Genomic DNA, 15,000 nt, shown 5'->3' on the forward strand with positions numbered 1-15,000 from the left:
TAGCATTGCCCTGCTACTGAGTGACTGCTATATTCAATAACGGCACCAGTGTAAAGCGAAACGCGTTTATTTGGCTGTTAGACAAATTCGGTTAAATTTAATACATTTCCGTGAATCAGTTCAAGCTGTTCAAAGCACGGATGCATCGCTCAAATTAGTCTGAAGGTGTGTTAACAAACATATAAAGACTTTTTTTAATTATTATTACACTACTTTTGCAAGCCATACTTTCAATCCCATATAAAAATGTTAGTGTATGAAAAAAAAGTCTATGATTTGAACTTCAATAGCAAAACCGCTTTAGAGTTGCCAAATGATTCACTTCCATGAATCAGTTCAAACTGGCCGATTCACTGAATTGGCTAAAAACTGGGATTTAAGTCACTGAGTGAAGAAATACTGCTTTTTCTGACAAATGATTAATCGTATCCAAAATAAAAGTTTTTTGTTTACATAATGTGTGTGTGTGTGTGTGTGTGTGTGTGTGTGTGTGTGTGTGTGTGTGTGTAGTGGTCGACCGATAAGGGTTTTTTGAAGGCCGATATCTTAGAAAGCAGGTTGGCCGATATTACCATTTTTTTATTTATTAATATTTAAGAATAATTTTGAAATAATTTGAAAATGAATTAAAATATAAATGTGTAATATAAACATAAGCAGGTACAAGTCAGTATTTTTCCACAAATAAATAAATATTTAATACATTTAAATTATAATTTTATTTAATAAGGAAGCAAAGGCACCATCAAGGTATTCTGGCTGGTTTGTGTGCTTTGGGAACGATACAGGTTTCGTGAATTGAAATGTTCATTAGTCGCTCAAAGATTTGTTTCAGTTATATAAATGTGTATTTGCGGAAAGCTGACGACAAACGAGAAAGCATCGCTTTTCTATTACGAATAATATTAAAGCAACTATTATAATACTTTTTCGTAAACATTTCAATTCCTTCGTTTAACCGATTATTACATATTTCTATCTGTATTAGACAGAACTGAATGACGAGGGAGAACGTTAGCACTGTGTCAAAATAAAAGTCTCCAACATATCGGCCAAACAAAAAAATGAAAAATTATATCCTCCGACCAATAACTGTACGTATTTATTATGTGCATTTAAATACACATGCATGAATGTATACATTTAAGGAAAAAAAAAAAAAAAAAAATATATATATATATATATATATATATATATATATATATATATATATATATATATATATATATATATATATATATATATATATATATATATATATAAACAATTTCTTACATACATACACATTTCCTAAATTTCCCTAAAACTGTATGAGTGATTATTACACACATATTATGCAAACAAAAACTTCTATTTTATCGTTACAGCACTACTTTTTTTTTCTTCATCTATTAAATTGAACTTGATGAAATTCTTTATAATCCTCTAAAAGGCTTCTCAGCTGCTAAATCTGATTCATTTCCATGTCAGTTCAATAAACTCTTAGAAAACTGATTCATCTACATAAATCTGTCCAAAAAGGCCCCTATGAGGAATTTTAACGTCATTTATTCAATTATTGAAGTAGATGCCGTTTTGTCATACTAGTGCAAATAAATGAAAACATAACATTTACTAAAAATACTGCGATGATCGAGTTGCTTTGGATAAAATATGAATGCATAAAAGAATGCATAAAAGGTCAAATATTAAACATTCTTCCCTGTGTTTCACTTCAAGCATGGAAATCCCGTCTCAATCGTATTTTTATTGCACCTTCTTTGTTTTTAATTTCTTGCATTATACACTTTGAATATTTTTGCACACGTATTTTAGTCCAGTGAGCTAACCTACCAGAGGATGGGGTCGTTGGCCAGTTCACTAAAGCGTTTACACACACAGGCCGCTCGACACAGGTCCTGCTCCAACAGATAGGAGAAGATTTTCAGAACCACTTCGTCTGGAAGCTTCACCTGCAGGTACTGCTCCGCCGGGGTGACTGGAGCGCAAGAGCAGAGCATTAATAAAACATCACGTTATCGTAACGTTTCAGCTGCGAGCGGAAGAGAGTCTGATGTGCATTACCGGGCAGATCTTGTGATTTTCCGGACACTCTGGCACGTTTTGCCCGATGCCCAAAGTTTTCTGTCGTTGACGTGGAAGCACCCTTTGAACAAGAAGAGATATTTAACATACGATCGTGATGCTTCAACTTTTTATTTCATGCACGCAGGGCTAAATGATTTTTGCAATGTGGAAAACACAGATAGAATTGCAGAATTAAAATTGTTAATTAAAAAAAAAATAAAATAAATATATAAAATATATATATATAAACATATATAAATAAAAATATATATAAAAATATATATATATAAAAAAATATATATATATATATAAAATAATTATATAATAATAATAATAATAATAATAATAATAATAATCGAAGTAGGGTTATGCATAAAGGCATAAAAATTCAAACTGGAGATAAAATTGGATTTATCATTTTAAATATTTTGCATGAAAGCTGGACAATTTTTATGCACACTGCACGTCTCAATGTAAAACTCTTTGAGACGCGTTCATCTGACGTTGAGGGCCATGCACGCACCTCCATGTTGGTCTTTGTTGGACAAGCTGTTCTCTTCGGCAACAGAGATTTTCTTCGAAGTTGGTACGGACTGTTTTGGGCGCCCTGACCGGATTCTTCTGCAACCATCTCGGCAGGAACTTCCTCATCTGAAGAAGACGAAGCGTTTTAAAAATAGAGCTCATTGGAGGAAGATGATAAATAAATTTAGCACACCTTTACACTTAACATCAACACCGAAGGACGCATTAGAGGAGTGAGAATTCATGAAAAGCGCTTTATTCTGTTTTTGGGAAGAACAGATCAGTTCTTGGATGAACAGAACAATGTTTGCAGACATTTCTGGACAGAAGCCTGGAATTATAAAACATGCAAAATTAAGATAAGAGCATCTCAGATAAAGCTAAGACTCTAGGGTAATACGACATATTATTTGCAAAGTACATATCCGTGCAAACTTTAGGTAACTCATGATCCAATCGCTTTCTAAAACGATTAATCAATCGACAATTTAGTCACATTTTTATTTCATTTTCTTTGTGTTAATAAGCTCACTGGCTTTGAATGTCAAATTTCTTTGTGCGTTTTTTATTATATTGCTTACATAATTATAAATACTTCAAAAGATCATCATAATAATAAATGAAAAAAATGAGATCATTTTAAAATATTAAAATTTACTTACAAAATAAGTACTTTTAGAAAATAGTTACAAATTAATTAATGAGTTTACAAATTGGGAATACTTCCAAAAAAAAAAAAAAAAAAAAAAATCTATTTTAATAAATCTAAAAAGCGCTTTTAGAAAGACATTACTAATTAATAATAAACCGACACAATTAATTAGTTTATCGATTTAGATCAAATTTACACAAATATATCTATGCATTTCATTCATCTACTTCCAGAAAAACTTTTTAAAATTAATAAAACATGTAAAATAAAATAAACGAAATAATACAGCTTCGAAACATCAGTAAACAATGTAAAAATGTGAGAAAAAAAAAAGTATCTGGAAAAAAATTCTAGAAAAGTTAAATGAGGATATTTTTCTACACATTATTTTAACTGGCTGCTTAAATTAAATGCAAGTTTAAGATCGTTGAAGAAGAAGAAAAAAAAATGCATTAGAGAATCACCCCAAGATTTTTCTAATGGCACTTAAAGTTTTAATTTTTGCACTTAAAACTATGCAAACTGTTGTTTAACTAACTTTCCACACAACGCCAAGCACGATGATCACACACAGCCAGGGAAAATCCCAGAGGCCTTTCCAAGCGTCAAGAACAACCTCAACCAATTGTTTTCAGACACCAGTATAAGACTTGGTCATTAGAAATAATGAAAAACAGCGCGTTCCCTTCCAAAGCGATTCCCAGGGCCTTGCCTCGGCGCTCCAGAAAGTGCTTCAACTCCGAATCCCCATATGGTGGATGCATAATCGATATTTGCATAATTGTTTTAACTCTCGTGTTTTCCCTGTAATCTAGCGTCCGTGAAAGTCAGCTCAAACAACCGACTTCAATAATCCAAAGATTAAGAGCACCGCGGTCCTCGTCCTGAACGCTCGGATCATATTGAAATGTCATCAAGGCGCTGTTCGACACGCTTGTAAGGCAGCGCTGAAACAGCAGGGAAGGAAAACCTCCTCCAAAAACACACAGCTGATCTCCTCAGCAGCTGCGGCAAAAGGAGCAGGTGACGGCGAGGCGCGGGGTCGAACGAGGCAGAGGCTGACCGTGACACCCGTTAACCGCGCGGCATCCCTTTGATGACCGGCCCGAAACCCGAGACGCAACCCAAACACAGGCCGCGTTTCCTCTCCAGACTCCTGGAGGTCCTCTTCAAATAGACACGGCAGATTCGTTTCAGAGGACGCCGATAGAACACAAAAGACCAGTTCGTACGGGGAAAAAATATATTTTTGCAGTCTGACTGGCTTAAATGAGGAGTTATTATTATATAGTTGACTGAACGTAAACGGTAATAAATTAAAAATAAAAATAATATTTTAATAGTCGTGTCAAATGATTAAATCCTGATTAGTTGTGTACCGTATTAAAAAAATACACAAATGGTATATATTTAAAATATTATATGATGTGGAAAACAATAGAACAGCAGAATGAAAATTGTTAATTATTTGTAAAAAAAATTCAAAAAATAGGTTTATGCAACCCATAAAAATTCAAACTGGAGATAAAATTTGGATTTGAGGGGGAATTTTTTTTTTTTTTGCATGAAAAGCTGGACAATTTTATAACTATAATTAATATAATAATTATATATATACACATATACATAATATACAGAGTACACATGTGTACGCTAATCTTTTGTTTTAGATGCACTTAATCGTTTGACAGCACAATTAATTAATAATTTAGAATTATTTAGGTTTCTATTTTTATATATTTAAAAAAAAAAATTGTATAATTTATTTTTTTATTGAATTTTATTTCATGTAGTTGCAAAGCCAACATTTCTCATTTTCTTTTTGTTAAACTTATAGCTCATTTTTTTCTGTAATTGTTGCCTGAAACTTGAATTGAAATAAAAATTGAAATATTTGAAATATTTTATTTTATTTCATTTCTGCCAACATCTCATTTTCTTTTTTGTTGAACTTGCAGCTAATTCTTTCCTTAATCGTTGCCTGAAACAAACTTTAATTGAAATAATAATAATTCAAATATTTTATATCTTATTTCATTTCATTTCAGCCAACATACCAAAACGACTAAAGCTGAAATAAACTTTAACTATAGACATTTAACAGCCAAATCAGAATCCAACTTTCCAAAGCACAAATATTCAAGAGTTACAAGAGTTAAATATAGTTATTATTATAGGAAAACTCAAACATTAAAAACACCAACACTCACTTCTGGCAAGAACAACAGACCAAAAAAGTATTTCTCTCACCTCAGAAAACATAATATATTGCGTAAAGGCATTTTATTTCATTTTCGTTGCATCTTTTGCAAAGAAAAAAAATATATTGCAAAGGCATTCTGCTAAACGTACGCTCCTGTGCTCCACACAAGCTAGAAAGTCAAATGTTTTGATGCGAGATGAGGCTGAGAAAAGCCGGTTTGTGGGTGACCTGGTCTTTAAGCGTCCAAAAGCTGAAGAGAACAAGCTTCTCTAATTGATGGGATCTCTAAAGGGCGCATCTGACAATACACTTACTAGCATCAGTACAATATTGCAGTGATATTTTAAATGGTCATCGCTATGGAAACCCTGATGGAGGTCACGCACGGGACAGCTTCGCTCCATTTATATCGCTGACTCGTGCAGCGGACGAAAACGAGGATCTTTTGGCGGATTTAAGTCCAGTGAAACTGCACTGAAGCGAGACTGCAATGGATATGAAACGCTCGTCAAAAGAGCGCCACAAAACAATCATTTTCTAACGTTGAGAGACGCTCGCCGACGGCAGGAACCGCCGAATGCGTTAAACAAGAGTTCATTTTAACAAAGCCACGTAACAGCTTGATGAACAACAAAATAAACAGCGTACGGCTCGCACCCAGACGAACAAAACTGCTTTCGGCAGCTCTTCGTCTTTCCTTCACGTCTCGAAATGAGGTTTGCCTGAACTGAAAGTGAAACTAACTGCGGTTATGAAGGAATTGAAAGCAAAACATCTATCGAACGGACGAATAGACTAACGAGGAGTTAAAGGCCGTATCATCCCGATGTTAACATCAAACCGCTGAGACGACAGCATCTAGACCTCAAAGACACTGAAAGAAACGTCTGCCATAGCAGAAAGCTTGTGATTTAACTGGTTAAACCAGAAACTGGCTAAATAAATAAAGGCTCTACATTTCCTCCAAGTACGCTCAGCATCAGTTAGTATGCCATTTTAAAATGACATAGCAAATTATATATATATATATATTTTTTTTTTTACTTTTTCTTAATTATTATAATTTTTTTGTGTGTATTTTTTTTTTTTTACTTTTTTAATTATAATTTTTTTGTGTATTTTTATTTTACTTTTTTAATAAATTTTTGTGTATTTTTTATTTAACTTTTTTAATTATAATTTTTTTGCGTGTATTTTTATTTTACTTTTTTAATAAATTTTTTGTGTGTATTTTTTTACTTTTTTAATTATAATTTTTTTGTGTGTATTTTTTATTTAACTTTTTTAATTATAATTTTTGTGTGTATTTTTTATTTTACTTTTTTAATTATAATTTTTTTGTGTGTATTTTTTTATTTTACTTTATATATATTTAAAATTTTGGCAATAATGTTTATTAAATATATAGTTTATATACCAAACCACTATAACAGGTGCATTGTAATATTAAATAAAACAACACAACGTTGACAAGCATGGCACTGAAATAATGAATACGCTTTAACATTAACAGATCGAATTAAAAGGTAACATGAAACCCTTATGTACATAAAAAAAATGTTATGTAAAAATAAGACATCACATGTGAAGCGTTAATTCTGGGAGGGTGTTTTTACAGGATGACTCGCTCTCTTTTACTAACAACAAACTGTTAATGTAACAGTATAAAAGGTAATAAAACTGCATGAAATGTCTGAGATATGTTACAGGTCTTACTCAGTTAACAGGTTTTTCCTGAACATTTGTTAGTATTTTACCTTCTCATCTCATACATGCTCAAACTAGTAATTTAATGGTTTTGTCTACACTTTTTTCATACCTTTTCCAGTACAGTATGTACAGGCATCTCAACACATGACCTCTAAACAGAAAAAAAAAAAGTGCTCCATATATTGAAGAAGCCGTGTGCATGAAAGGACCTCATGCAGGTATTTTGCCTGTATTCAAAAGTCAAGCTCAGTAAAACTGCTTTCAAGAGATGTTTTGTTCATTGTATTAATCAGTTATTTGCTTACCAAAAGTAACTGAAGACTTCAGGAAGCAGCTAACTTTACATACATGCAGTGCTGTCAAAGGATTAATCCTATCCACTAGGGCTGGGCGGTATGACGGTATATATCGTTACCGCGGAATGAAATGTGTACCGTAAAAGATTTTTTTATTCCGTGTATACCGCGAAATGTAAATAAGTGGGCGTGGCCAACATACGCGCAGCACGCGTGAGGCTGAGACCGGTCAAACCGCTGAATGCAAGACTGAAGGATACGCTGGGAGGTTGTGAAACATGGAAAAGGAGAAACGAACAGAGAACTCGTCATTAAAAGAGGTGCAACGTCTGTTGTGTGGACTTGGTTCGGGTTTGCAAAATCTGATAACGAGCAGAAAAACGTGATTTGCTAACTGTGTCATGCTAATGTACTCCCTAGCAGCGGTAGCACAAGCAATCTGTTTTACCACCTTAAAAAAAAACACCCACCACAAAGCTAAAAGATGCAAGCAAGCGGCCCGTAAGCCAAAAAGAAAAATTTACCTCAGGTTTAAACCACTTTGTCTTTTACCAAAGCCGTGCAACCGTATGGAAAAAGCTCAAAACGATGGAAAGAAATAACCCATGCAATTACGATGCTTATTTGCAAAGACATGTCCACCAGTTTACACTGTGGAAAAGAAGGGTTTTCGAGACCTAATCAAAACCCTTGATCCGCTATGTAATGCCGAGCCGCAAGCACTTTAGCAAAGTTGCGTTGCCAACAACGTACAGAGAATGCCGACTGAGAATTGAACAGGAGCTCAGTAATGTTGAATACTTTTATTACTTTTAATGTTGAATACTTTTACAATTTTTTTTTACTTCATATTTTCAACAAGAAGTGATCACTTTCAATTTTTCATAAAAGAATTGTAATTGTTTATATTTTGTATTTTGAAGGAAAAAACTTTGATATTTCCTTAAAGTGTTTACATATTTATATTTTCATATTTAAGTTTTCTTTTCCTGTTATTTACTTGAGATATATTTTATATCTGAGATGTTACTTTAGAAAAATTTGTCCACATCATATTTTGTTTACTATATTTATAAGGTTAAAAATAAAATACAAAATAATCAAATAAGATCAAGTCCTTTTCTTTTCTTAAATATTCAAACTTATTTATTATATAAGGCCCTTTTGTACATTTTTTGGAATAACTACCCATTTAAAAAACTATATCGTGAAAGATATCGTTACCGTGAAATAAAATTTCTCATACCGTGAAATAAAATTTTGGTCATACCGCCCAGCCCTACTATCCACAATAAGTGGCATATTATATATACACACACACACACACACATACACACACACACACATTATATACACACACACACACACACACACACACATTATATACACACACACACACACACACACACACATTATATACACACACACACACACACACACACACACACACACACACACACACACACATTATATACACACACACACACACACACATTATATACACACACACATTATATACACACACACACACACACACACACACACACACACACACATATATACACACACACACTATATACATATACACACACATATGAATTTTCAAAATGTATACTTTATGAATCTATTTATACACACACACACACACACATTAAATACATATATTTTATGTAAACAAATCTATTTTGGATGCAGTTCATTGCAATCAATTGTCTGACAGCACTACATCCACAACACCCTCCCCATCAAAATCAGCTAGCGCACTTTCACCTCGCCTCTCCACAATAAGCGCATTTCTAATCTCGCGCTGTCGATTTCCAACTTCACTTTTCCGTGCGTTTAACACTTCAAAACAATTAGCTTCCAACACCGTTCTCAGCAGTGATGCCTGTAACCCGACGCGCCCGAGACGAGCGTCAGGGGACGGAGGTTAGGATCGAGACGCAGAGCCGCCCGCTCAAAGTTAGCATCCCGATAATCGTCCCAAATCTGTAGCTAATACGCACGCGGTTTGCTTCGGGAAATAAACGGGCCCCAAGAGACGATTAAGTGGCAGCATCCACAAAATCGTGTGTGAAAATACATAAACCACATGCACTGAAAAGTTCAGCTAGAGAGTGTAAGTGGACGCTCGAGGCCGTTTTGTAAAGCGATGCTAATATCCACCGCTAGTGAAACCGCCGATTTAAACGCATGCGATTTAAGAGACCTCAGAGGCATGGAGCGCTGAAAGACACATCAGTCAGAGCCAAGCGGCATATTGAGAATTAGCCCGACTTCGCCTGCTGTAACACGACACGCTCTTTATCACACCAAGCGTGTCGCGGGAGGATGTGATTAATAAAGGATTATAATCCGCGTCTAGGTTACCTTCGGGCGAGGACGAGGCCATTCTTGCGCGCGGATCGTCGGCGAGTGAGACGCATCCCGCGAACGCAGCGCTGTTGCTCTGGTTGCGCCGGGGGCTCTCCAGGGCTACTGGTCCAGTAACCACTACAAACACGGTGTCCCACCAACTAGTGCAACACAACAGACAGCATGCTGCCTCCAAACAAACATCCTCCACGCTCGCGAGATCCAGACGCAACGAACCGCCTGCTTTCTGTGGAAATATCATCACCGACTGAGAACCCGTCTGTCGCTGATATTTAGATCCTACAGCACGCTCGCAAAGCGTCTGAAGTTAAGTTAGATGAAGTATGATAAATATATGATATGCATACGTATTAAACATACTCTGAGTGGCATGTCTGGATATGTAATTTGTTAACAAAATGGAAAAAAGCTAGTTTTTATTTTAAATGTATGCATTTATGTATACACGGTGAAGTCAAAAAATTAATTCCATCCAAAATAAACGTTTTAGGTTCCATTATGTGTGTGTGTGTGTGTGTGTGCGTGTTCTGTGTATATTTAGTGTGTATATATAAAATACACATACAGTAAAAAATATTTCTAAGCATATATTTATATACATATAATTGATATTATATATACACATAATTGATTTTAATGTGTATATATATATATATATATTAATGTGTATATATATATATATATATAATGTGTGTGTGTATATGTATATATAATGTGTATATATATATATATATATATATATATATATATACACACACATAATTGATATATACATTATATAGAAATATATACACATATACATATATACACATATACATTATTTATATATATATATATATATATATATATATATATATATATATATATATATATATATATAACCATTTTAAGTGCATACAATTAATATTTACATTTACAGTTTCGTGCACTATATTTCAAGTGTTCTGAAGCTATTACTAATTAATATTAACAAATACAACATTTAATATAAGAAAGAATAACAACAACAAATATAATAACATAAGCATAATCAGTGCAGAAAAAAAAATTATCATAATTTGCTGTCAGACAATTTGATTTTAATGCTTCAGGCTATAAGCCACACTTTCTCTGCATTTAAATCCATCGCTCCACAACCACGAAGGAAAGAAACTTATAACACCCACTTAACCCACTGACTAAAAGAGCTTCAATCAAAGTCCATTTTCTTGAGAACGTCTCATGCTGGGAATACGCCTGACAGCATGTTAAGCTTCACTGAACAGCGTTTAAACAATCTGTAACGTCTGAATCACGATACTTGATCGCCCCACCTTTTATTAATATTCTTTTCAGACTAAAGCGCTCTTCAAAGACATGCTTACACTTTCGGAAAGAATGAACCCATAACCTTGCCGTTGACAGCACTGTGTGAGATACATTCACACGAATGCAACAAGAAGCTCGAGTTTACATTGCACAATCAAAAATGTAACGTGCATTTTCTGAATCGAACCCATACGTTGATCGCTCCACCTTTATGCATTAATATTCTTTTGCAGACTACAAGTTCGCATTCCTGGGAATCAAAGACATACACCACACTTACACTTTTATCGTGACTTGCAATACCTCGATTTACACTTTACGAAAGAACTGAACCCATAACCTTGCCGTTGCAAGCATCGTGCTCTACTGTTTGAGATACATTCACACGAATGCATTCAGAAGAAGCTCGAGTGACTTGCACATTGCATCAAAGGACAAAAATTTACAAGGTTGTGCATTTTCTGGGAATCGAACCCACGACCATAGCGTTGCAAAAACCACGCTCATACCGTTTAAGCTCCATCTACAGTTATGCATTTGAAAAGAAGCTTTTATCTAAACTGACTTGCGCTGCAGCGAAGATCTACATTTTATCGGTTCATGCATTCCCTGGGAATCAAACCCATGGTCTTGCGCAAAAGCCGACCACCGGGAGACGGAAGAAGCATCCAACTAGTAGTTACCAAGCCTCCTTTGTGAATTTTACACCTCAATTTAAGCAAGATCTCGATTGCAAACCTAGCTGCCACTAAACATCACACGCACCCTTTGAGTTATTGCCGTCTCTCAGTCCAATTCTGGCCCATCCCGTTTTAAAGCTGTGCAGTTTTGACCCACTTTTCACGAGAAAGATGCATTCCAGCTTATTTCCAAACATTCCCTCGCAGTGCCCCAGCGGAGCCATCCAAATAAAAATATGTGCCAGACTCACCTTAACACGCCTTGTGAGAGTTACAGTAGCATCATTGCCATTACTCACAAAGCCCAAAGATGTGACAGCGATGCAATAAACACTTCTGACAAAAATATCTCCATCCTGGAGTATTATCCCAGCAGTAAATTCAGCTTTTAATGTTTTCCAGGTAGTTTTCTGTGCGGTGAAGCAAAAGCTGTTAAAAGAGCTTTTGAACATTACCTCAACGTTTCGATTTTTGGTTATGAGCTAAAATGAATTATGAGACGTATTGAGCTACGTTACATTGTGCAACCTGTTGCAACCATTTTTTTAGAAGCTTCTGCCAAAGTGGGAGAATAGAGAACAAACTAATCAATCAAAATAAAACAAATCGTAATAATAATGCTTAGTGCAACTATTAAACCAAAAAGGTTCAAATAGCAGTAGGAGCAATAATAATACATACATAAAAATATATATATTAATCACTATAGTTTAATATTTTACAATCAAGCAATTAAAACTAGCATAATTTTTAGTATTTTATTTGACAGTTAAATGCTTAAATCGAATATTAATATTTAGTTTAATATTTTTGCCAGTAATAATTTTAATTATATCATTAAAATCACAACCTTTATCAGAAAAAATTGATTGCAAATAGTTTACATTTAATATATTTTTTTGTATTAAACAATTGATAAAATTGGAAAGCTTATATACAGTATAAAACGATCTGTTCTACGAAATTACATTCGCAACCTAAAAAAAAAATCATAGCTCGTGTACGACTCGACACCTGCATGAAGAAAGCCGTTTAAAGCATGTTTTCAATGCAACACCTGTCTCACGGCCTTGATTACAGAACATTCCCATAAAGTGACAGCAGCCATTCATTTACATACCCAGAGACGCTCTGTGAGCCCAAACGCTCCTTCAGCTCCAGTCTCACTCCAGTCCCTTGACTACGCTCTAATTACAAGTTAAGATGTGGTTAGTACGACCAGCTCTCGAGTTTGATTGCCTGAATCCCAAACAAGCTGTTCCGCTGTTAGTTTTGCATAGCAAGCGACCAAACTCTTGTAGCTCTCTTGGATCGGCTAGAAGCGCGTGAGGGATCGGACGGCCTTCGGGAACACTTGGGAACGACCGACTGGGCGGTCCTCGAACCTGGAAATGTTTCATGCTGTCGTAACATTATTACATGCATAGATGAATCGGAAGGATTCACGACCCATGCTATAAGCACCAGAGCCTCGCTGGGTAACCGAAACGGTTAACTAGTCATTACAACTCATCAACGGGCAAATCATCCCCAACAACAACAACAACAACAAACCAGTCAGCGAAGGCGTAAAGTTTACAACATCTAACACAGCTGAACAATTAAACCAAAGGAATAAACGAACAGGAAACCTTTACAAAAAGGCGCCATGTTTTTGGACATTCACTAAGCCCCAAGGGAGTACAATTTGTACGCTAAGGTACCATCACAGTGCGTTTTCGTAAGTGCATGGCGATCGTAGATCACCATGAACGCAATGGCAAAACCTTGACACTTCAATTACTCAGAAATACCACGATAAGTCCCACTTACGAAAAGCATCATGGGTTTAAGACAAACTACGGTAGCACAAAAGTTTCTCGCAAATGTGGTATTGCATGAACCTTAGTACAAAGCAATAAATCAAATACCGTGGTATTATTATTATATGATATCACCATCACTGTACCATAGGTACTATTGTGGTGCGTCTAAAGACAATTATTAATATGGTGCACGACCAAAAACATTTGGTGATTGGGTTTACGATACGATACTGAAATGTCTCATTCACGCAGCACTATATAGTACTCTAAGGTACGTTAAAATACCATGGTAAATACATGGTATCTCCACGACACTTCTGGTTCTGTTCTGTTGAATGTAATCACAGCAAATGGCCTAAATAAAAGGTTTAACAGCGAATCTAATGAACGGCGTTCGTGACAGTGGTATTTACTGGGGTTTGTGCTATATTTGGTTGGTTTAGCCGTTGTGCTGCTAACAGAAGATGCTAACCATCACAGCGCTGTAAAACAACTGACCGCTGCCATTTGCCGCGAATCTCTCAACGCCCGTGCCACCGTATAGACCCACGACACGATGTAAATCACGACTGGTTCGTTCCGGATAGCACACGGTCCCTAATATCGCGCCGGACGGGGTTTACAGCAGACGGGATAGCAAATCAAGCCCAGCTAAACAAAGCGCGGCCTGCGGGGGGATCAGAAGCCTCGGTGTTTCCTAGCGAACGGACGCGAACGCAAACAGCCCCCAAAACGCATCAGCACGACGCGAACGCTGCCGGGATCGACGCGGGGCCCCTGAAAAGAGAGGGACCGGTGCGAACCGAGCCCGGGTTAGCGCGCGTTAGAGACATATTCACCTCTTTCTGCGTTGTTTCTGTCAGGCGGCGCCGGGCGCGGCCTCGACACTCGCCGGGGTCTGCGGTTCGTCGCTCTGACGGAGTTCATTTGACGGCTTTCTGGTGAAAAACGCAAGCCGCTGCAGCCCTTTCCTCGGGGTCCTCACACGGTGCTGAGCTCGGAGGATGCAAATAAGAGCCTAAAGGGCATCGCACTGGGAATCTGCTCGGTCTGAGCTCCGGAGAAGCGGTTTTACTGCCCAGGCGCTCCGATTTCGGTTTTCAGTGGCAGGAGGAGCCATTTACACACACACTCACACACTCACACACACACACACACACACACACACACGCTCACATACACAACCACATGGTGCTGCACTCCACCAATCACGGTAGATTTCCCCTTACAAAAAGTACCGTGGTAATACCGTAGTATTCTCCGAAAACAGCTTAAAATACCACGGTAATGCCACAGGAGGCCTGCTAATCAATTAATACCACTGGGGCCTCTAATATCCCATGATGCTTTAACAGACACCACGCTGAAGCCAGTTTAA

The 15,000-nt window shown here is 36.3% G+C and overlaps 1 protein-coding gene across 2 annotated transcripts in view; it reads right to left on the minus strand.

The window, feature by feature from the left end:
- The window catches only part of fbxo11a (F-box protein 11a), a 26,142-nt gene extending 11,354 nt beyond the window's left edge, over nt 1-14,788 (minus strand). For both annotated transcript variants that reach the window (XM_043254966.1, XM_043254965.1), the window contains exons 1-4: nt 14,462-14,788; nt 2,591-2,718; nt 2,065-2,146; nt 1,834-1,978 (exon numbers count right to left, since the gene is read on the minus strand). In XM_043254966.1, the coding sequence (XP_043110901.1) occupies nt 1,834-1,978; nt 2,065-2,146; nt 2,591-2,718; nt 14,462-14,549 (443 nt within the window). In that variant the 5' untranslated portion in view covers nt 14,550-14,788. The remainder of the gene's footprint in view (nt 1-1,833; nt 1,979-2,064; nt 2,147-2,590; nt 2,719-14,461) is intronic.
- Nucleotides 14,789-15,000: the final 212 nt, after the last annotated feature.

The sequence above is a fragment of the Puntigrus tetrazona genome, chromosome 13 (assembly GCF_018831695.1).
Source record: "Puntigrus tetrazona isolate hp1 chromosome 13, ASM1883169v1, whole genome shotgun sequence".
Classification (NCBI taxonomy): Eukaryota; Metazoa; Chordata; class Actinopteri; order Cypriniformes; family Cyprinidae; genus Puntigrus; species Puntigrus tetrazona.